Source organism: Notolepis coatsorum (assembly GCF_963971535.1).
Source record: "Notolepis coatsorum genome assembly, chromosome: 14".
NCBI classification, from domain to species: domain Eukaryota; kingdom Metazoa; phylum Chordata; class Actinopteri; order Aulopiformes; family Paralepididae; genus Notolepis; species Notolepis coatsorum.
The window spans coordinates 15,168,226-15,193,715 of record NC_140178.1 but is presented as its reverse complement, the minus strand read 5'-3'; the positions used below and the strand labels follow the sequence as shown (position 1 = coordinate 15,193,715).

The following is a 25,490-nucleotide window of genomic DNA, read 5'->3' as shown; positions in this document are numbered from 1 at the left end:
TTATAATATGACACAAATAACCGTCAACGTGTAAGATGTACAACTATCTCGATTTCAAAACGTGAGACGTCTACTCTACTCTACACACATTCTGATGAGATGTCACGTTTTGAAACTGAGCGTTGTCTTCTAGGCTAACATCTGGTTAATTTGGATTAAAGGTGAACGTTTAGTAGAGTACTATATCACAGATTAGCCGTTGATTAAACATAATTTAGACGTATATATTTCAATTTATAGCCATTGAAATGACATTGACACACAACGGCAGGTGTTATCTATTCTAGACGACTTTTAAACCAAATTTAGCCCGGTTTTAGCCTATAGACGGCTACGGACCATAATAATAGACGTCTTTTAGTCGCCGTCTAATAGACTAAAAACTGCTCGGTGGGTTAGCTTTGCATTCTTGACAAATATAGCCTAGAGATAACAAGCCTCAAAATACAAAAAAAAAAAAAAAAAAAAAAAGAAGTACAACGATGTTGAACAGCAGGAAGAATAGAGCACTTTGAGCAGGTTGTCCACCTTCTGTGAACGAGGTAACAAAAACATCACACGACAACGGGGGAGATATTCACTGGGTTTGAAAGCCCCATCCGTGCAGTAACACAGCACCGCGACGCGCAGCACTCAGGGGGCCGTTTTCAGAGGATGAATATAAAAGAGATCGTTTCCAAAAGACCAGTTGTTACATTATACAAAAGCGTGTTTTTTTTCCCAGGAGAAAGTTCATAAAAAGCATATTATAAAAACAGGTTTTAATAACGTAAAAAAAAAATGGTAAATGGACTCCATTTATATAACAGCTTTTATCCAAAGCGCTTTACAACTTATGCCTCACACATTCACACGATCACACGTTCACTCACACGTTCACACGCCGACGGCGAAGGCGACCATGCAAAGGTGCCAAACTGCTCATCGGGAGCAACTAGGGGTTAAAAGCTCAAGGACACTTGGACAGTGCTAGAGAGGCGTGATTACGAAACCTAGCCGCATTTCTCGGAGACGCTCTCTGATTGGCCGACGCCTGTTTCTACACTGGTTAAGCTTAGGCGCTCTTTCGAAGTTGGTTAAGGTTAGAGTTTGTCTTAGAGCGTGGCGATAGAACGCCAGGTAGTTTTGCAGGCTGTTTGACGTGGAAATGGGCAAAGACACAGGACAGCTCGTCACGAATTGGGCAAACGCGTCAGTGGCCAATCAGAGAGCGTCTCCGAGAAATGCGGCTAGGTTTCGTAATAACACGCTGCTGAGAGAAGCCGGAATCGAACCCGGGATCCGTTCCGATTACCCAGACGACTGCTCTACCTCCTGAGCCACTGTCGCCCCCAAATAAGTAACGTACAGAGATCGGGTCCCCGGTTCTACTCCAGTGTGATGTTGACCGAGGCGAGGGCGTCCACCGCCCAGCTGGGGTACTGTGCCCTCGAGGGGTACAGTCTCTTCATGAACGTCCTCACAAACTCAGGGAACCGTCCTTCGACGATGCTCTGTCTCACGGAGAGCATCAGGGAGAGCTGGGGAACACAGACACGTCGTCACTTTTATTAAGTCAAAGAGGAACATTATTGTTGTTGTATTTGATACAATGTGTTGTGTTTTTTTATTGTAGGGTGGAGGAGAGTGCAGGGAGGAGGGGTGGCAGGAGGGTAGGAGGGGTGGCAGGAGGGTAGGAGGGGTGGCAGGAGGGAGGGCGGAGGGGTGGACAGCGGGTAGGAGGGAGGGCGGAGGGGTGGACAGCGGGTAGGAGGGGTGGCAGGAGGGCAGGAGGGAGGGAGGGGTGGCCAGAGGGCAGGAGGGAGGGAGGGGTGGCCAGCGGGTAGGAGGGGTGGCAGGAGATAGGGGGAGGGGTGGACAGAGGGTAGGAGGGGTGGCCAGAGGGTAGGAGGGGTGGCCAGAGGGTAGGAGGGGTGGCAGGAGGGAGGGAGGGGTGGCCAGAGGGTAGGAGGGGTGGCCAGAGGGTAGGAGGGGTGGCCAGAGGGTAGGAGGGGTGGCAGGAGGGAGGGCGGAGGGGTGGACAGAGGGCAGGAGGGAGGGAGGGGTGGCCAGCGGGTAGGAGGGGTGGCCAGAGGGCAGGAGGGAGGGAGGGGTGGCCAGCGGGTAGGAGGGGTGGCCAGAGGGCAAGGAGGGAGGGAGGGGTGGCCAGCGGGTAGGAGGGGTGGCCAGAGGGCAAGGAGGGAGGGAGGGGTGGCCAGCGGGTAGGAGGGGTGGCCAGAGGGCAGGAGGGGGGAGGGGGTGAGGAGGATGACTGTATTCTTGTATTTTGTATTCTTTGTACTTTTATTATACGACTGTATTGTACCCATTCGTTTACGGTCTAGAACTACAGATGGAAATTCTGGTGCACCCATCTCCTTTTTTTTATCATCCACTTTTTCTCCTCCATTTTTCAATTTTTTTCTCCCATCCCAATTTAGCCGTGCCAATTCTCCCCTCCCCTGTCTTGATCGTTGCTCGCATGTGCCCCCCACTGGTCGGTCGTAGGGAGGATAGAAGCCCATCGCATGTCCCCTCCGATACATGTGGAGGCAGCCAGTCACATCTTTTCACCTGCCAGTGCGGACTCTCATTGGCGAGGAGTAACGTGTAGGAGGCTCACACTGCCCCCGCCATTTTCCTGTCTCTGCTGTGCAGGCGCCCTGACCGACCTGTAGGAGTCGCTGTTTACAACGTCCAGATTGCCACCCATCGACTTCCCACCCGCTAACTCTGCCAATTGAGTTAGTATGACGGCCGGCCCAAGCCGGAGGCAATGCTGACAGCCGGATTCGATACCGGTGTCTCATGCGTTGGTGACGAGCGCAATGTCCGCTGCGCCACCCAGCCGCTTAGCCATCTCCTTTTATTTAGCAAATTACAATCAACTATTTAGTCATTCAGCCGACACTTTTATCCAAAGCTACTCACAGATTGTGAACAATAAGTCAGCAGGACGGGTACATCTCTGGCAGCTAAGGGCCAGTGGCATTATTCATCAAATAATAGCATGAGTGTACAAATTATCAAAGTACGTGCGGGCTGTCCTTAAAAAAAAAAAACTAAGATAAACATCAACCTCATTAAATATACTTTACTATTTCTCATTGTTGGGAGTTTTGCATGTAGGAACCAATTTCTATGAAGACTAGGTTTTAGAACTCATTTTAGGATGCAAGTCCTTTGATGTTGCAAAAGAAACACATCGTCTCTACGCCGGCTGAGAATGGTGTGATTTGAAGGCATTAAAAGGATTTAATGGGGCGGATATTTACCAGTGTAACGGTTTCACTAAGCCAGAACGCAGAAAACAAACAAGCAGCGACGATGTGGAATCAGAGGAGGAGCATGACAACCAGATTACTATGTGGTTTCAGTGCTCATTATCTGAAGAATATATCGGCAACCAATCATAGATTTCTCTTCAGTTTTATTCGATTTTTGTCAATGCCATTTTACATTTATGGTGATATTTTGACAATTTTATATTTAATTTGTTTATCAAGAAACATAAAAATTACTTCATGTGCACAGGAACACGATCCTCATTCTGATTTCAACCTCTTTTAATTTGATTTTGTTTCTTAGTTTTCTGACTTTTCATATTCAGAGATCTAATTCTATTGCCTATGTTTATGTCTTTCTACTATTACCCTGCCCATACCTGTACCTCCCCTCCCCCATGCTGCTATGACAACTGAATTTCCACAAGGGGATCAATAAAGGAATATCTTATCTTTATTCAGTATTTCAGTGGCAACGCCTGTGAGGAATGTGTTGATATTTGCTTGGTATAGTCATTACACAAATACAGAATTGCCTCAGGCAAGGCGTGCATAGAATATATCAGTGTTGCTAGCCGATTTGGACTCAACAATAAAACAATAAAATACTTACAAGTAAATCTTCCTTTCCGTTACTTTTTGGAGTCAAGGATTATAGTTTCTGTTTTCTTACACATTCTGGTAGTTTGGATTTTTTAAATCTAAAACTTGCACAGACTACAACGTATGACACATATCATGCCAGTTAGGGCACCTTGTGTATACTGCACCTTGTGTATACTGTATACCTTTACTCATAATATATATATTCAGATTCAAATATTTGATTGCCTATATTTATCATAACATATAATATAACCAATAGGGCATACTAGTCTGCACCTTTGTTTACACTGTTTATTTCTCTCACATTTTTATATTCAGAGTTAATTATATTGTTTACACTATTTGTTCTCATATTATTATATTCAGGTCTAATTGTATTGCCTATATTTATGTCTTTCTACTATTACCCTGCCCATAACCATACCTCCCCCATGCTGCTATGACGCCCCACATTTCCCCAAGGGGATCAATAAAGGAATATCTTATCTGATCATATCTTAAGTACGTGTAGTTTCTCTACAGTAGCCTCTCAGTTCCACTGCGTACTGACCTGGTAGGCGATGTTGTGGATGGTGACGTGATGCATGGCAGCGGTGTCACTCTTGAACAGGGCGTGCAGGTACGCCCTACTGTGCCTGAAACACACCATTTTCATATACTGTAATCGACAGTTTCCTGGTTATATGTTAGTAAAAATAATAATAATAATAATAATAATAATAATAATAAATTGTATTTGTAATATAGCACCTTTCATACAAGAGGTGCAGCCCAACGTGCTTCACAGCAGTGACGTATAGACACAAAATAGATATAGGCAAGAAATTGGCATAATTATAATACGCAGGCATAAAATGAGCACAGAGAATTGATATCAAAACCTCCTGGAAAATGTGTAATATATTTCTGTCATTAAAATCTATGAAAAAAGGAGATTGTAATATATTAAAATCGATCATCATTCAAATCTCTATATATATATATATATACATTTTTTTTAATAGATTTCCGTCATTAAAATATAGTTTTAACCCTTTCACTGCCACACTACCGAAACACGACAATTCACAGAAGGTTAACCCTTTCACTGCCACACGACAGCCGGTTAACCCCTTTCACTTTCACGCCGACCGTCGGTTGTGTGATAGTAAAGGGTTAACATTCTGTCGTTAATGACAGGTGGTGCTTTTTCCCCCCCCATACACGTCCGAACGGCGGGCTTGTGTTTACATCGGGGCCCACCGAGCACCAGAACACACAACTCGTGCAGCGTCAGGGTTCCGCTGTTTGGAGCGTGGCCGTCTCTCTCGGAGCGTTCGGAGTGCACTCTGACTCAGAGCAATCAGGTGTGCACTCTGACCGAGCGCGCGCACCCGGGGGGGGGGGGGGGGGGGGGGGGGTCGTGTGCGGAGGGTTTGAATGTTTACACCAGCTGCCACTTAACGCCGTGGAAATTACTTCCGCGTACAAATGTCCAACCCCCCCCCCCCCCACCCAACCCCCTCCAATGTACAGTTTCTTCCCCCTCAAATGTATATATTCTCTTTTAGAAACTCTGTCTGTAAATAAACAGTATTGTATATTTGTATGTTGTGTATATGTCATAAATGTTATGATGAATTGAAAATGGGGGACCCTGATGTAAACAAGACGAGTCTTTCTCTGGTCTGCATTGTGTGTACTGTGTTGAGCTGTACTGTATTGTACCCATTCTGCAATCTGTTAATAAAATGTTCAATCAATCAATCAATCACAGCAACGTGCCGTAAAGCTTTTTCGCTAGGATTCACAAAAGCAAACGTGACCGACATTAATTTGATATCGTCTTCTTCCCTGTGTCATATCTGCGACCTGAACCGGTTCATATTCTTTTGCTGTTACAGTGAAGTGGATTTGTTGTATGATTGCACAAGGGCTGCACAGGTGGAGGGGAAACCATCAATATCATCAAATCTTGTCCCGTAGTATTTCACCCCCCTGATGAAGTAGTCATGCAGAAATAGTGGTGTCTAAACATGCAGAAATAGTGTCTAAATATGTATAAATAGTATTTAAACATGTGTAAAGTGTTTAAACATGTATAAATAGTGGTGTCTAAACATGCAGAAATAGTGTCTAAATATGTATAAATAATATCTAAACATGTATAAATAGTGGTGAATAACATGTATAAATATAGCATCTAAACATGTATAAATAGTGTCCAAACATGTATAAATAGTATTTAAACATGTATAAAGTGTTTAAACATGTATAAATAGTGGTGTCTAAACATGTATAAATAGTGTCTAAATATGTATAAATAATATCTAAACATGTATAAATAGTGGTGAATAACATGTATAAATAGTGTCAAACCATGTATAAATATTGTATAAACATGTATAAATCATGTTTAAACATGTATAAATAGTGTCCACACATTTATAAATAGTATTTAAACATGTATAAATAGTGTCCACACATTTATAAATAGTATTTAAACATGTATAAATAGTGTCCACACATTTATAAATAGTATTTAAACATGTATAAATAGTGTCCACACATTTATAAATCGTGTTTAAACATGTATAAATAGTGTCCACACATTTATAAATCGTATTTAAACATGTATAAATAGTGTCCACACATTTATAAATAGTATTTAAACATGTATAAATAGTGTCTAAACATGTAGAAAGTGTCTAAACATGTATAGATAGTATCTAAACATGTACAAAGAAATAGTGTCTAAACATGTACAAATAGGGTTGCGATTCACATTGACATTGTGAGCATCTCCTGCTTTATATTGTTAATCCTGCTCCATTGTTGGGAGAAAAAGTCTTCCCCAAGACATAGACGCCTAGAGGAAAACCCTGACAATGCTTAAACAAACAAGCCTAACATCCACCCCCTCGGCCAGAGCCCAGAGTCTCCGGTTTCACCTCCCTTTACCTCTTGCAGGTGGGGCACTGGCAGTCTGGGTCAATCGGCTGGAAGTCCTTGGAATATTGCTTGTGTTTGACCTGGACCGACCCCCACGGGACCAGAGCGGAGCCAAACCTCTGGGGGCAAACAGGAAGATTAACATCAGACACAAACGCTGTCAGAACACCGTCCTCCCAGATCCCAGGACAAGGACACGCGGTGTCATCGAGTATCTGGTGTTACACAAACTGGTCTTACACAAACTGGTCTTACACAAACTGGTCTTACACAAAGTGCCACTAGATTCAATTAGATTACATTCAAAGGTGTTGTCATCATACAGCACAAGTACAGTACAAGGAAAAGAAGTTTGTCATCCAACCAGAGTGCAAATGTAACAGTAAAGTGCAATAGTAATATACAATGTACAGGTGAAACTGGGTATAAAATATATAAAGAATATATAATACTCTTACTAGTTACGCTGCTGGCCAGTATGACTACTACCGTAGTGTCTTTATCACTGTACATATTAATGCTACAACTCTGTACATACATCTGATGAGCACTATTACTCAAGTAGTACAAATTTATATATTTTATACCCAGTTTAATCACCTGTACATTGTATATTACTATCGCACTTTACTGTTACATTTGCACTCGGGTTGAATGCCAAACTTATTTTCGCTGTACTTGCGCTGTATGACAATACATTCTAATCTAATCTAATCTAATCTAAGGTTGATTTGACAAGAAGGTAACGTTGACGATGGTGTGCTCTCTTTATCTTCAGCTTCAAAACCGCAAGACGTGTAGTTTGGAGGAGATGAGCTCCTGTCGTGACAAAACCATTGAAAACTAGGGATGCTCGATATTGGCTTTTTTACCGATACCGATATTCCGATATTGTCCAACTCTTAATTTCCGATACCGATACCGATATCGATATCAACCGATACCGATATATGCAGGGTTCCCCCCCCAAAAAACGGAATAATTTCAGGTAACTAATAATTTCACTGCATGCATTCAAAAGGCTTTCTAAATGTAAGCATTATCTGTGCAAAATATGATCATTAAAAAAGTAAAAATTAACATTACATATCTCTTGTTGTTGAATTAAACCAACATGCATACTTTTGACAATAAATAAAATAAGAATTGGTTCTTACTTGCTTGCCTGGGTAAATAAAGGTTAAAAAAAAATATATATATATATTGTTATTGTTTTTTTTTACCGATAGCGATATTACTGCCGATATCGGCCGATAATATCGGTCGGCAGATAATATCGGACATCCCCATTGAAAACAATAGGGAAGAAAAGGCGCCAGTGCGTTCGTTCAAAAAGGCGTCCAGTGTGATCACAGCCTAAGTGAGCGAGTGACCGGAGAAATAAAGCGAAAGGGAGACCCGTGAGGAGAATCATAAGGAGAGCGAGGAAAAGCAATAACAACACATCACTTGAGTCTTTATTGTCTTGGCACACGTCCAAGAGGATGAAGACACAGAAAGGGGAATGTTTCAGTCGTTCCTTTTATTATTGTTTGTCTTGTGTATTAGCGAGTGAGATACCTTTATAAACCTATTTTTTTTTTTTATAATTTTCTTTTTATCTCACCTGCTGCACATTTTGTTTCATTAAGTCGCTTTGTTATTTTCCCTTTGTTTCATTGTGCGGATAAACAAACAGAAACTTAAACACAACGCATGACGGCCCACATGTAGTGGCTTACCTCGCCTTCGTCCCCATGACGACCTGGCAAGTGCTGCGGTAGGCTGTTAAAGGGACAATTCGCCGAGAAACAACGTCGATTTATTTTGCGCATGCTCTCACACACACATCCAAAAACGCCAAACAGTTTTGCACACATTTGTTTAGTTTGACAGGTTGACGTCATACGGGGACCGCTACCTTATCATGCTGTAATTAACACAACACAAGGGCTCAATGTCCCCAATCAGAACCATTTAACCCTAAATAACTGTCAAACTAAATTAATGTATGCAAAACTGTATAGAATATTTGGATGTGTGTGAGATTATGCGTGGTTGGTTCTTCTCAGGGTTTCTCCGGTTTGCTCTGAACTAGGGATGTCCGATATTATCGGCCTACCGATATTATCGGCCGATATTGGCATAAAAATGTGATATCGGAAAATATCGGTATCGGTTATATATATAAATTCTTTTTACATTTATTTAACCTTTATTTACCCAGGCAAGCAAGTAAGAACCAATTATTATTCTATTTATTGCCAAAGTGTGCATAATGTTGTGTTAATTACACGACAAGAGATATGTAATGTTAATTACCTGAAATTACTCCGTTTTTTGGGGGGGGGGGGGGGGGGGGGGGAACCCTGCATATATCGGTATCGGTTGATATCGGTATCGGAAATTAAGAGTTGGACAATATCGGTATATCGGTATTGGTAAAAAAAGCCAATATCGAACATCCCTACTCTGAACTAAGAAAAACAGCTTCTTCCTTTGATGCTTCCAACACCTGGAATGTTCTCCGACTGACTCTGAAGCTGAAGCTTCTTCCTTCTTCTGCTGTATTTAAAAGTATGATCTCTGACCACCGTGTGTCGACTTGTAACGGTCTCAGCTGATTTTTTATTGTTTATTCTTATTCATTGTGTCTATGTATGAAATTGCTGACAAACTGTGTCTTGTTTTGTAAGCTTGTCGTCGCTGTAAATGTCTTACAAGTTGAAATACAGGTTTGAAAATGAAAAATGAGCTAAATTTATCAGCATTGTTTTTTGGTGAAGTGCTCCTTTAATATGCAAGTTAATTCCCCTTGTGTGTTTTTAATGTGTAATACTGGTAAGCAAAAGTGCTGTTGTTGTTGTTGTTGTTGTTTTTTAACACATTCAGGGCCGGCCACGTATAAATCCGTGTTTCGAATCCAACGGTTGAGGACCAACCACGGACATGTCCGTGGCAAGGTTGTTTTGGCTTTTATTCCATTGTATTAACCTACTCTATGTCACCGAGCTGCACTGCAGATCTACCCTCCTCTTCGAATTCTGAAAAGTGCATTACCGGCCAGATCCTCTTAGGGGCGCTGTCTCGATAATGCAGTGTGCCCTGTGGCAGAACGGTGCACTCTTTTTTTGACTTTCAATGGAGTTTCCAGTTAGCTGGATTCTGGATGTGCAGCCTGTAGCTTGGAATACCTTTTGCGACGCCGAATTCACTATGCAGTAAAGGAATATATCATCAGCCAATGGACATATCGATCTACCAGATGGCGATCGATAACTGAGAAATGCTCTGGGGGATCCAACCGGCCCCCCACGGTAAGATCTTTTTCACGTAAATTACATGCTGATCAGGGCTTGTTTTGATAGCCATCCACCTGATCAACGAATGAGGCTAATGAGGCTAACGCGGTTATTGGTAATCAATCATCAGAAACGACGTCCCCCGCCCCCCCCTTTCATGCATTTGTGGTGGACCATCATACCGATCATATGCAGTTTGAGTTTTAACTGTAGCTTCTGTATATCCGAAATGCCATTGGATTTAACGTTAGTAGCTATTAGCCCTGTATCTCGCGTTCCAGGAAATATCCCAGCCGAAATCCCTTATACCGCTTATATTCAAGACGCTATAAAATGAGAACGTATTGATGAAAAAATTATTTCTTTAAGCCATTTTGAAGGGATGGTTTATGGTCTCAATTGACAATGAGAATGGACAGATAGCAATACTATAAAGTATAGATTTAGCTCTACAAACAGCCCCACGGACTATGCAAGTCTGTTTAGAAATGCTGGCCGTCTACAGTGATTTTAGACGGATCCAAATGGCCATGAATGTGTTAAGTGTACCAGTTCTCTATTCTTTATTTTTTTCTAACCAAGCCTTGTATTCAAAGAGTCTATATCAGATCTATAATAATAATAATAATAATAATAATAATAATAATAATAATAATAATAATAATAATAATAATAATAATTAATAGCATTTTATATAATCGTTTTTCTAGACACTCAACACGCTTTACAATGTAGGGTGGAAATTGCCTCCTTCACCACCACTGGTAGCACCCAACCTTGGGCTACGCAGGCTCAATGGCTGCCATACAGCGGCACCCGGCACACATCACACTGACTACACAATGGCTGAACGGCTCAGGAGACAGGGATCGATACCAGCCAATTATGGGGAAGGGATGATTAGGTGGCCTTGATGTCAGAGACCTGATTGGCCAGGAACGTCGGGGAACCCCCTACTCTTTACGATAGGCGTCCTGGGTTCTTTTAACGACCGAATTCAGTCAGGACCTCGGTTTAGCGTCTCATATCAGCGGCATACTATATCAGAAGTGGGCTGAACAGAACACGACACGAAAAAATTACTTTAATACAGTCAGCGTAAAATAAAACCGATAGGGCATACAGACCCTCATCTGCACCTTTGTTTAAACTTTACACTGTTTATTTTTCCTCATATTCAGAGTTGATTATATTGTTTACACTGTTTATTTTGTCTCATATTTGTATATTCAGATCAAATTCTAGTGACTATATTATTAATGTATACTATTACCCTGCCCATACCTGTACCTCCCCTCCCCCATGCTGCTATGGCCCCCAAGGGATCAATAAAGGAATATCTTATCTTAAGAAACATGTCCTGTGCACAGCACTCAGTCACTCCAATGCGCTGGCGACTGCCATAATTCATAGTTTCAAAAAGGTCTGAAACATCCACTTCATTCTCATTAGTAGAGGCGGTGAGAAAACTAAGCATCGGTCTTAATGAAAAGCAGTCTCTCTTCTGTTCCGTGTGCAGCAGACCTGAAACCTTTTGTTAAGATCGGCGCATCATCAAATGATTAAATGTCAGCGAAGAGAGACTATGCTAGAAGTAAATGTCAGTGAAGAGAGACACAGCAGTGAGATGAGAGAGAGGGGAGAGAGAGAGGGGAGAGAGAGAGAGGAGAGAGAGGAGAGAGAGAGAGGGGAGAGAGAGAGAGGAGAGAGAGGAGAGAGAGAGAGAGGGGAGAGAGAGAGAGGAGAGAGAGACGGGAGAGAGAGAGGGGAGAGAGATACGAGAGAGAGAGAGGGGAGAGAGAGAGAGGGGAGAGAGAGACGGGAGAGAGAGACGAGAGAGAGAGAAAGAGAGAGAGAGAGAGAGAGAGAGAGGGGAGAGAGAGGGGATAGAGAGAGATGGAGAGAGACAAGAGAGAGAGGGGATAGAGAGAGGGAGAGAGAGAGGGGAGAGAGAGACAAGAGAGAGAGAGAGGAGAGAGAGAGGAGAGAGAGGAGAGAGAGAGGGGAGAGAGAGGGGAGAGAGAGAGGGGAGAGAGAGGGGAGAGAGAGAGAGGGGAGAGAGAGGGGAGAGAGAGAGGGGAGAGAGAGAGGAGAGAGAGAGAGGGGAGAGAGAGACGAGAGAGAGAGAGAGAGAGAGAGAGAGAGAGAGAGAGAGAGAGAGAGAGAGGAGAGAGAGAGAGGGAGAGAGAGGGAGAGAGAGAGGAGAGAGAGAGGGGAGAGAGAGGTGGGAGAGAGAGAGACGGGAGAGAGACAGGAGAGAGAGGGGAGAGAGAGAGAGAGAGACGGGAGAGACAAGATATGGGAGAGAGAGAGAGAGAGAGAGAGAGAGAGAGAGAGAGAGAGGAGGGAGAGAGGAGAGAGAGAGGGGAGAGAGAGGCGGGGGAGAGGGCGGGAGAGAGAGATAGAGAGACAAGAGACGAGAGAGAGAGAGAGAGAGAGAGAGATAGAGAGACAAGAGACGAGAGAGAGAGGGGAGAGAGAGAGAGAGATAGAGAGACAAGAGACGAGAGAGAGAGGGGAGAGAGAGAGAGAGAGAGAGAGAGAGAGAGAGAGAGAGAGAGAGAGAGAGAGAGAGAGAGAGAGAGGAGAGAGAGAGAGAGAGAGAGAGAGAGGGGGGGGGGCTCACCGCTGTGCGGGTGGGGAACACGCAGTCGAACATGTCGCAGCCCAGAGCGACGCACACCACCAGGTCCACGGCGTAACTGTGAGCAGCACACGGGAAAATGACACGTTTGCATCAGAGGTTTCTGTTGATCACACCACCACTTAGTTTGAGATTAGATTAGATTAAAATGTAGTGTCATCATAGAGCACAAGTACAGCACAACGCAAATGTAACAGTAAAGTGCGATAGTGATATACAATGTACAGGAGATTAAACTGGGTATAGAATATATACATTAGTACTACTGAGTAATAGTGCTAATCAGATGTATGTACAGAGGTGTAGTATTAATAATAATATGTATGCGATACAGGTATAAAGACACTATGGTAGTAATTTAAGTCATACTGGCCAGTAACTAGTAAGAGTAGGTTAGTGATATGTACAGATATAGATATAGTATGTACAGATATGTATAAAGGATTATATACAGGTATGTACAGACAGATGTGGATATATATATATATCCACATGGTATATAAGGCACTATTGTACATGCGATCATACAGAGTTATATGGGTTATATGCAGGTGTATTAGTAGGTATATAAAAGGATTATATTCAGACAAATATGGATATATATATGCTGTAAATATATATATATATATAAATGTACAGAACCAATGTATTTCTCATAGTGAAATGTACTAAAAAGATCAACAAACACGACATACCCGACACCCATGAGATAGCGAGGCTTCTGCCTTGGCAGGTGGTCCGTGCTGAGGGTGACCATCCTCCAGAAGTCGTCCTTCTCCTCCCCCCCACTCAGGCCACCCACGGCGAAGCCAGGCACGTCTCGCTTGGTCATCTCTACACAGGATGGAGAGAGAGAGACTTTTTTTATATTTTTTTTTATTTGGGTATCTAGCTGTATATTATTATTAGGGCTGTCAGTTTATCGCGTTAATTAGATTAATTAATTACACAGCATATTATCGCGTTATGAAAATTAACTCAAAATGTATTTAAACGTTTTTTATTTTTTTTTAAATCTTAATATTTTTTTTATGTCATTCATTCCATAAGAACGTAGAATACACATTTACAGACTTTTTTTTAATATGGTCCATTTGCATGTTCTTGGTATCTGATTCTAGGGACATCTATGGATGTCAGGGAATGTATTCTCAGTGTCAGAAATACTGTGTCTGTTACTAGGCTTGAGTAAATTGTACTGAACCAAATGAGAATATCAATTCAATTCTTTTTTATTTTTGACTGAATAACACCATGCTAAAATTGACCAGACCTGAAAAATCTAAGCAAATTAATAAAGGGAAGATGATTAAACAGAAGGTTTTGTAGATACAGTACTGAATTCTGCCATCCGGACACATGCCATTTGAAATATGAATATAGAATATCAGGCCTAAAATGGTTATGCGATTAAAACGCGATTAATTAATTACAAATCCTGTAATTAATTAGATAAATTTTTTTAATCGCCTGACAGCACTAATTATTATTATTATTGTTATTATTATTATTATTATTACCGTTATTATTGTTATTATTATTCATGGTCATATTATCATTATTATTATCATTATTATTATCATTATCATTATTATTATTATTATTATTATTATTATTATTATTATTATTATTATTATTATTATTATTATTATTATAATTATTATTGTAATTATTATTGTAATTATTATTATTATTATTATTATTATTATTATTATTATTATTATTATTATTATTATTATTATTATTATTATTATTATTATTATTATTATTATTATTATAATATGGTATGAAGCTGTAAGGTGCACTTGAGCTGACCATTATGTTAAAATAAATATGAAGTTTGGAAGGGGGCAGGAAACATACGTTTTCTTCATCCTGCTCCTTTTCGGCCATGGTGTGTATATCATGTTAAAAAAAATATGTTGGTGATATTGTGCAAAGATGAACTGTACCCCCATGTACGAAACAAAATAAAATGATTGAATGAGAGAGAGAGAGAGAGAGAGAGAGAGAGAGAGAGAGAGAGAAGAAATGGTAAAAGGGGATAGCATCTCAATTCTAAAGAGTTAGTATATTCTATGATCTAGGGGCCAAGTGCTGCAAGAGGACAAAGGTACTGTAAATAGAATACTAATAAAAATACAACACAAGATGCGCAATTTACACAAACAGAAACAGTACTGCAAACAGTACGACACGTATAACAAAAAAAAATAAAAATAAAAAATACAATATAAAATGCACAGTCAGAATAGAAACATGTACGGCTCAATCTGAAGGAAAAGCCAGTGAGAAGAGGTGAGTCTTTAGCAAAGACTTAAAAACTAATATGAGACATGGATATAGCACAAGGCAAGCATTAGATTCATGCTTTACTTTACCTCTACCAAAAACAAATGCTCTGAAAAAGACGGTAATGTATAGAGCAGTTGCTTATTGGAATAAAATACCCAGAAATATAACTATGGTAAGGAACAAATGTATGTTTAAAAAAAAGTTAAAAATTGCGCTCATGAATAATGAGTTACATTTCGGTCATTGACTTATTATGGAAATTAGTATGGAAATATAAAGGTGATCGGTGACTTGAGAAAAGTTATGCTATAATATGAGTTACAATCATATATATGATTTTGATCTGTTTTGATCTGGACTGAATATGTAATTTGTATTTCATGGTTGAGAATTGTGATATCTAACTTATGAATATTGAGTGAGCTTTTATTCACTGTTTTGTTCGTTGTGGTGTTTTCTTGTGAGTACTTCAATGTGTGTGGTTTTATATTTTTATAATTGTTTTTCCTTTTTTTGTGTGTGTTTGTATTTTTAATGTTTGGACCCCAGGAAGAGTAGTCTCACTTTGGTGTAGACTAATGGGGATCCACAATAAAACAATAAAACAATAAAACAAAACAATCGCTAGGGTTGGGGGCAGATCTAATATGGGAAGGTAAACTGTTCCACAGCTTGGGGGCAGCCATACCAAAGGCTCGGTCACCTTTACATTTGAGCCTAGATTTTGGAACATCCAGAAGCAACTGACCCTTTAAAATCTAAAAATACAAACATCAGGATCTTAAGATTAATTCTGACAGGGAATCAGTGCAGGGAGGCCAGAACCGCTTCCTGGTGCCGGTCAACAGGCGAGCAGCAGCATTCAGCACTAGCTGTAGGCGTCGTAGAGAGAGAGCTGGTCTAAGAGAGAGCTGATCTAAGAGAGAGCTGGTCTAAGAGAGAGCTGGTCTAAGAGAGAGCTGGTCTAAGAGAGAGCTGGTCTAAGAGAGAGCTGATCTAAGAGAGAGCTGATCTAAGAGAGAGAGCTGGTCTAAGAGAGAGCTGATCTAAGAGAGAGCTGGTCTAAGAGAGAGCTTATCTAAGAGAGAGAGCTGATCTAAGAGAGAGAGCTGATCTAAGAGAGAGCTGATCTAAGAGAGAGCTGATCTAAGAGAGAGCTGGTCTAAGAGAGCTGGTCTAAGAGAGAGCTGGTCTAAGAGAGAGCTGGTCTAAGAGAGAGAGCTGATCTAAGAGAGAGCTGGTCTAAGAGAGAGCTGTCTAAGCCCACATACAAAGAGTTACAGTCTTTACAGGTGGCACGGTGGTGTAATAATAATAATAATAATAATTAATTACATTTATATATCGCTTTTCTCAGACTCAAAGCGCTTTACAGAGTAGGGTGGAAATTGCCTCCATCACCACCACTGGTAGCACCAAACCTTGGGCTACGCAGGCTCAATGGCTGCCATACACTGGCACCAGGCACACTTCACACTGACTGTCACTACACAATGGCTGAACGACTCAGGAGACAGGGATTGCTCAGCTAATTAAGGGGAAGGGATGATTAGGTGGCCTCGATGTCAGAGACCTGATTGGGAATTTGACCAGGAACGTCGGGGAACGATAGGCATCCTGGGTTCTTTTAACGGCCGAGAGTCAGTCAGGACCTCGGTTTAGCGTCTCATCCGAAGGACGGCACTCACAGCCGTATGGTGTCCCTACTCCCTATCACCGTAACAGGGGCATTGTTACTGACAAGTCCAGAGGACAGAGTGCCCCCTGCTGGACAACAACACCACTTTGGTGTAGTGGTTAACGCTGTCACCTCACAGCAAGAAGGTCCTGGGTTCGATTCCCGCTTGGGGACCAGGTTGCCAAGTACCCAGGTGGGGGGGTATCTACCGGGTTGCCAGGTACCCAGGTGGGGGGTATCTCCCGGGTTGCCAGGTACCCAGGTGGGGGGTATCTCCCGGGTTGCCAGGTACCCAGGTGGGGGGGTATCTCCCGGGCCTCTCTGTGTGAAGTTTGCATGTTCTCCCCGTCCGCTCCAGAGAGAGAGAGATAAACCCAATGGAAAAACATGCAGAACCAGACCGCTAACCTTGTCCCTGACGAAGACGGACAGGAGCACTTGGATTGGTCCCCAGGGTGCGGCCCCACGCTCCCAGCTGCCCTTGGTGGGGGGGGGGGGGGACGACGACGACGACCCGATGCACGTGTGTGTGTGTATTCATGCGTGTGTGTGTGTGTGTTCCTATGTGTGTCGCCCTCTCGCATGTGTGTGTTCATCTGCATGACAAATAAAGACTTCCTTCAGTTACATTTGTGAATTTGACAATTCTCTCCAAAAGCAAAAGGCTAAAGAGTTACGATTTGACCCTGCGACCCCGTGACGTCATCGAGGTGGAACATGTGGATACGCTGAGCATGAACTGGTGACGGGGAGCGTGTGAACGGGGAAAGGTGATCTATAGATACATCTAATAATTATTAGACTCAACAAGACTTATGTTATCCGTTTCTGACTTTAGGAGAAAGTGGTTCACGTTCACAAATTCCATTTGATATGTTCTGCACCGGAACAGTATACTGTATATCACAATATTATGAATTCTTAAAATTGTGTACTATTGCCATTTAGCCACAATTGATCTATCTCAAGCCCTGCCCTCTTTTCTTGATCCTCCAATCACAACTGTTGTTATGAGATCATCATAGTGTTGAGGTAAACCCCTTAGTGTTGAGATCATCATCATAAACCCCTTAATAGACTTAATAGTTCCTGATTTCCTCACAAATAGAACCCAGAGGGTACGGGTGAATGGGGAATTGTCTGGTGTACTAACATCATCCACTGGCTCACCCCAAGGTTGTGTTCTTTCCCCACTCTTGTATTTCCTGTATACCAATGATGACTGTGGAAGTCAACATGCTAATAGTCACATCGTCAAATTTGCAGATGATTCTGTAGTTGTTCGTCTCCTGAGTGACAATGAGGAGGCCAGCCATGGCCCAGTTGTAGATTACTTTGTTTCCTGGTGCGAAGAGGCATTTCTACAACTAAATGTCACAAAGACTAAAGATATGTGCATTGATTTTAGACGATCTTCACTAGCTCCTCTGAGTAGTGTCATTAATGGCCAGACAGTGGATTTGGTGACCACTTATAAATATCTCGGTTCCATTATTATTATTATTTTTTTTTATCCACTTTTTTCTCCCATTTTCTATTTTTCTCCCATCCCAATTTCGTATCATCCAATTCAACCCTCCCCTGTCTCGAACGCTGTTTCTTGCCTCCCACAAGCCGGCTGCAATGTGGACTAAGTCATACATAGCACGAGTCCCCTCCGGTACTTGAGGTAACAGCAGTCGCATCTTTTCACCTGCGCGGCGCGATCTTTCAGCGTCAGGGGTCTGCGCTTTGGAGGGGCGCCGCCCCCATCGCTTCCTGATTCTACTGCGCAGGCGCACCAACCGACCTGTAGGAGTCGCTGTCCACAACGCCTGATCCCCACCCATCAGTTTCCCACCCCCTAATACTGCCAATGTGTATTAGTACGGACGACCAGCTAAACTGAAAGCAATGTGGAGTGCTGGGCTCGAACAGGCGAACCCAGCGTCTCCAGTATTCGTGGTGAGCGCCTTGCCCACTGCACCACGTAGCCGCCCCATTTTTTTTTTTTTTAAAGATTTATTTTAGTGCTTTTCTGGCTTTTTCTGGTCAGACATGACCGACAGAGAGGAGAGGGTGAACGGGAGAAGAGTGGGGAAGACATGCGACAAATTATCCCCCGGGAGCGGGAAGCGAACCCGGGACGGCCGCGTAGGTGTGCGAGGCACTATGGTATGCGCCACGAGGGCGCCCCCTCGGTTCCATTATTGACAATCGTCTGAAATTAGATTTCAACACTGAAATGGTCTGTAAGAAAGGTCAGCAGCGCCTCTTCTGTCTAAAGGGAACCCCTGTGAAACCGGTCACTTTACCCTCTAAACAGGCCATGCGTAGCTCTGGATCCAGCCCCCCCTGGATGATAGCGAACAGGTTCTGTTTATCTGGGTTCTTGTTGGCCGCCATGCAGCGGTCCAGCCAGCGGATGGATCTGTGCATTGCCTCTTCCACCCGCGGTCCCGTCACCGTGCTGCTGACCACGTCGTCCAGCTGCATCATAATATCTGATCCTGGGTCAGCAGAAAGAAACGCGGTTAGCATGACTTTCAAGGCTGGCGGGACATCTGAAAAGGTCACGACAGTCAGATGGCATGTTTTCAATGTTGATATACAGTGTATCTGATGGTAGGCTTAGGTATGGAAATGGCATGTTACTCCAATTTAGATCAGGTTAGATTCAAATGTGTTGTCATCATCATACAGCACAACGAAAACAGGTTTGGCTTCCATTCCAACCAGAGTGCAAATGTAACAGTAAAGTGTAATAGTATATATATATAATACATAATATACAATGTACAGGTGATTAAACTGGATATAGAATATATCAATTAGTACTACTGAGTAATAGTGCTAATCATATGTATGTACAGAGTTGTAGTATTAATATGTACATTTTGTCATTTAGCTGACGTTTTATCCAAAGCGACTTACAAGTTCTGTACGACAAGTCAGCAGGAAGGGTATAACTCTTTCAGCTGAGTAACAATGTTCAAACAGTGCTGAAACTTCGGTGCTGCAGTGTTGAGTGCATAGTAGTAAATATATATTAGTATAGTAGGAAGAGTGCATGTAGTATAGGACAGTATGTTTTTTTTCCCTTCATTTCAGATATTGATTGAAGAAGTGTGTTTTTAGTCTCCTGTAATATGATACAGGTATGAAGACACTATGGTAGTAAGTCATACTGGCCAGCAGCATAACTAGTAAGAATAGGTAAGGGACATGTAAAGATATAGATATAGTATCTACAGATATGTAAAAAGGTTTATATGCAGGTATGTACAGACCGATGTGGATAGATGTACTGTATATATGGTAAGAATAAATATATATATATGGTATATACAATTATTGTATACAGAGTTATATGGGTTATATGCAGGTGTATAAGTAGGTATATAGAAGGATTATATGAAGGTACTGTATATTCTGACAAATATGGATCAATCTTCAGATCTTCATTCTCCGAAATTTCGCACTTGCAGGGGTAAATTTTCTACAAGATTTCGGGGTACCAAATTATGGAATGTTTTTCCCACCTGGCGTAAAACTGTTCCTCAATAGAAATGTTACAAGAGATGTCTAACCAACTGCTGCTATGTAACTTCTTCCCATGTATCGTCTACAGTTATCTATGCACGCACGCATACACACACATACATGATATATATTTTGTGATTATTAGTTTGCCATCACTTTTATAGTCAAATTCTTTTTCTGTTTCTTATGCACTATGAAATTGAACATTGTTTAGGATTCAAAATAAGCCCTTTGGGTTTTCTGCCTCTCCCTGCACTGTATATTATTTATTTTCTTTGTCATTTTTGTGTATTTTTAAACTGTGCAAAGTAAAAAATAAAAATAAAAACAGAACTGAAAACGAAACTATTGATACTGACCCAGACTGTTCTGTATATCGATGGACTTCTCGGGAGTTAGAAGAATCTCTTTGCTGTCGTAAGGGGATTTGAACTTGACGCCCTCCTCTGTGACCTCAGAGAGTTCGACGAGAGAGACCATCTGAAACCCCCCACTGTCCTGTTCAGAGGAGGGAGGAGCCGAGGAGTTTATGTTTGTTTAGGATCCCCATTAGTCGTTGCCTTAGCAACAACTGTTCTTCCTGGGGTCCACACAAAAGACACAATAACATATAACCATCACACGATGTACGTTCACACAGTGACAATTATCAATAAATGAAATAAATAATAATAATAAAACAAAGAATATCGGAGGTTCTCTCACCAGAATAACATTTTAACATTACCTCAGAGAATATTACATCATATATAGTCCAAACTGATTTATTTCTGAACAATTGCTGTACTTAATTTACTTTTAAAACTGATCTTACTTGTAATCTGCGTTAAATACAGTGGTAGTCTGTTCCAGTATGACATCATTTATTACAGTTTTCTTTATCTATCTTATACTTTTATACTATAGAAATCTATCATAATCACTAAGAAAACTAGTTAAAAAAAAGAAAAAAAATTCTCCATAGATTTTAATGACAAAAATCTATTAAAGTTTTTCCAGGAGGTGTTAATATAAATTCTCTGCTAACTTTATGCCCATCTATAATTATGCCAATTTTATGCTCATTTTATGCCTATGTCTATTTTATGTACATCACTGCTGTGAAGCACGTTTGGATGCAATTCTTGTATGAAAGGTGCTATACAAATAGTTTATTATTATTATTATTATTATTATTATTATTATTATTATTATTATTATTATTATTATTATTATTATTATTATTATTATGATGATGATGATTATACAAGTATGTAGGTTATCTTGTATGTCTGGAAATGACAGAAAATATGGACGTGAACATACGCTTAGGGCCGTGCCCTCTTAGCCAATCAATCGCTCAGTCTTAGTCTGTCAAGACTTTGTTAGTCCATTTTTAACCAATGAGCACATCTGGTGAGCAACAGATTTAAAGAGGTCCTTCTTAATTACTGCATGTGGGAAACTCATTTTACAGATGTGTCGATGAAGTCAACTAATCAATTAGTCGACAAAGTCCTATGGCTATTAAGCATTTCTTTAGTCAAGGACAGGACTAACATAATATACGTTATATCGCATCTCATAATAATGTGCAAAACCTTTTTACCTCTTCAAGTGTATAATGCAGCTTGCCGGCTAGTAGCAACATTACCAAAAAAGATTTGTTTAGAAAAACAGCTTTTATCAATCTTGAATTAGTCCTCAATGCTAGTAACGTTGGTTATGATGAAGTACATATATCTACCGTAAATGGTTCAAACATTGAGAGAGTCACTGAGTATAGTAATAGTAGTAGTAGTTTTATTTAGTCATCACACACAATACAATATGCACAATCATTCAACAATCTTTGATTTGGCAGTGACTGAAAAGGTACAGACCTATAATGCTTATACTGTACATGCCTGTCCTATATGCTTAACAAAATTAAGACTCCAAAACAGTATTCTAAAAGAAAATAACAAAACAATAATTATTCACATTTGTCATCTTCAAAAATAGCTATACAAACAATTTTCTTAAAGGGGAACTATTTTACTATTTCTTTCACTATTTGGGCACTTTTACACAATTCCTGTGAGTCTATGGAACACCTCTGTAATATATATATATTTTTTTTTATTCATTGTTTTATATTTCTAATCAAGTCCTCAAAAACAGCATTTTTCTACCTCAAGATCTCAAGCTGTTTTGAGCCTGGGCTCCTAAACCACTGCGCAGCGTCGTGTTCGCCTGAACATTAACATGCAGCAGTGTCTTTATGACATCACATATAGGGCACATTTTCAAATGACTCAGTTCAGTGAGGGTGAATATTGTGAGAGGAGAATTGGAAGAATGCGCCAATATGAGAATTAGAGACATAGATCATATTAATATAAGTTCACATAGCTAGGAAACAATGCTAAACACTCAAAAAGGCCATTTATAAGATAGTTCCCCTTTAAAAACCCCAACAATAGAAATACATCTCCTTTTAATCCCTTTCTTAGCTTTTTGAACAGTACATTTACAAATGTCTCTCAAATCATATTTTCTTTCATATATTAAAAAAAAACTTTGCACACCATCCGGGAGTAACATTGCTTTAGCTCTGTACATTATTTGTATAATTTTATAATTTAACATGAAACAGTGGATTTGTGTGGTCATAGTAACCAGCCTTATAAAGGCTCAGAATTGGCCCGCTTTTGCAGTAAGACTATCGGATTTACGCAGTCTTATAAATCTGTATACATATCTTGGCTTGTGGCTTGATGAGTAACTCTTATTTAAGTTCCATGTGGATATTCTCGCTTCCAAGCTGTGACAGAAAAGTGGCCTCCTGTGCAGAAATATCTTTCCTGTGATTAGTAGAAAGAGGAGTGTGGAAGCAGTTTTCTTATCAATGTTGGGATATGATGGTGATGTGATTTATAGACATGCTGCAGCTTCAACTCTTAAACCTCTGGACTCGGTCTATCATTCTGCCCTGAGATTTATTACTGGTGACAGATACGATACCCACCACTGTGTCCTTGGATGGCCTTCTCTGGTTGAAAGGCATTTAACTATCATTGGTATTTGTGTATTTTTTAAGTCCTTGGTAAACTTCCCTCTTACACCACAACACAGTTGGAATGGAATCTTGGAACCTATTCTACACGTTCAAATGACTGGCTGGTTCTTAGGGTTCCTCCAGTTTGCTCTGAACTAGGAAAAACAGTTTTTTCTTTTTTAAAGTATGATCTCCGACCACTGTGTGTCAACTTGTAAATGGTAAATGGATGCTTTTTTTATATAGCGCTTTTATCCAAAGCGCTTTACAATTTGTTACTCACATTTTAACCATTCACTCACACATTCACACACCAACGGCGGAGGCAACCATGCAAGGTGCAGACCTGCTCATCGGGAGCAATTAGGGCTTACATGTCTTGCTCAAGGACACATCGACACACTGCGCGGGAGGAGCGGGAATCGAACCAGGAACCTTAGGATTGCCAGATGACTGCTCTACCTCACGAGCCTCTGTCGCCCCTTGTAACTGTCTTAGCTTATTTATTGTGCCTATACACGTTTAAATAAAGGTTTGAAATGAAATGAACACAAAACACTTACTGTTAGGAGATTTCTCTTCCAGTTCATGAAGCCATGCAAACCACCGGCTTGTTCAATCAGTTCAGGGCCCTTTAGGTCGAGCAGTAGAAGAAGTAGTAGAAGAAGAAAACACTTTTAGGTCGAGTAGCAGAAGAAGAAAACACAGGATAAGACAGACCTCAAATATGAAAAGCTATGTGAAGTTGTGAACACAACAAGTAGAGCATTTATTGTCATCATACAGCACAAGTACAGTACAACAAAAATAAGTTTGGCATCCAAACAGAGCGCAAATGTAAAGGTAAAGTGCAATAGTAATATACAAAGTACAGGTGATTAAACTGGGTATAAAATATATAAATTAGTACTGCCGAGTAATACTAATGTATATACTATAGAAGGACTATATGCAGGTATATTGTGTTTTTTTTATCATGCATATCTTGTGTCTTACCTTATTTTCTTTTTTTCTATGCCTATTTTTTATTATTGTATTTTTCACAGTCAATGCGGGCATGACCACCCGCATTTCACTGTATGCCCTGGTATGTATGTGACAAATACACACCTCTTGATTCTGATTCTTGATTCTATTCAGACAGATATGGATGTATGCTGTAAATATAAATATACGGTATATACAGCACTATTGTACATGCTATCATACAGAGTTATGAGGTAGGTAGTTGTGATTGTTATGATTACAACGATTACAGTGTAGGGCAGTTATAGACAGTGAAAGCAGTAGGTAGGTGTAAATTGAGTATATTAGTACAGTATGGGGTAAGAGAGCCCTGAAGGCAATGAATGAATGAATGAAAACTTTATTTAACAGATTGCAGAATGGGTACAATACAGTACGGCTCAATACACACAATTGTTAAGGGGATGCAGACCAGAGAAAGACGTGTGTCTTGTTTACATCAGGGTCCCCCATTTTCAATTCATAGTGACATTTATGACATACGCAACATACACGACATTTCTGGCATAGGGACATACATGACATACAGGTATTTAGTACTGTTGCATTATTTTGTGACATATACGATATGCAAATATACAGTACTGTTACCCATAGATCCTGACAGAGTATTATACATATGATGGGGAGGGGACTGTACATTAGGAGGGGGTGGGTGGGTGGGAGAGAAATTGATTGATTGATTGAATTGATTGATTGAAAACTTTATTAACAGATTGCAGAATGGGTACAATACAGTACAGCTCAATACACACAATTGTAAGGGGATGCAGACCAGAGAAAGACTTTCGTCTTGTTTACATCAGGGTCCCCCATTTGGAATATTAAATATACATGGAGTTCAGAGTTCAGAAGGAGCGATCACATTGATCATTCGGTGTTCATGTTCACCTACCGGTCGCATGCCTAAGTGGTAAGTGTTGCCGAGACATATTTTACATCCGAGAGCATCCAACTGGTCCACAGTGATCCCCTTCAGAGTCCCCTGCGTGCCCACCGGCATGAACACGGGCGTGCTGACGGTGGCGTGTGGCAGTACAAGATCACAAGCTCTCGCCTTGGTCACTGAACATTCAGCAACAATTCGCAGAGTTAGTGGAGAAAGCGTGGGAAGCGCTTTCTTTAAAGACATGTTTGTTGTTTCAGAGCTGACTGTGTGAGCTCCATGCACTGTGGGCGCAGCCATGTTGCCATAGTGGTGATTTTTCTCCCGTAGCCTATGTTT

At 40.9% G+C, this 25,490-nt stretch overlaps 1 protein-coding gene across 2 annotated transcripts; it reads right to left on the bottom strand.

Annotated features, from left to right (window-relative positions):
* Positions 1 to 46: 46 nt before the first annotated feature.
* qtrt1 (queuine tRNA-ribosyltransferase 1) lies at positions 47 to 25,451 on the bottom strand (the record flags this gene model as incomplete). Of its 2 annotated transcripts, XM_084328194.1 has the most annotated exons (9): positions 47 to 1,520; positions 4,420 to 4,504; positions 6,810 to 6,919; positions 12,708 to 12,783; positions 13,421 to 13,559; positions 18,993 to 19,187; positions 20,580 to 20,718; positions 23,803 to 23,871; positions 25,161 to 25,451. In XM_084328194.1, 9 exons carry the CDS (start codon positions 25,449 to 25,451, stop codon positions 1,368 to 1,370), a joined length of 1,257 nt encoding a protein of 418 aa, XP_084184320.1. In that variant the 3' UTR covers positions 47 to 1,367. The 2 variants fall into 2 exon arrangements, with proteins under 2 accessions (XP_084184320.1, XP_084184321.1); XM_084328195.1 differs by lacking the exon at positions 12,708 to 12,783 and having other exon boundaries at positions 1,386 to 1,520.
* Positions 25,452 to 25,490: the final 39 nt, after the last annotated feature.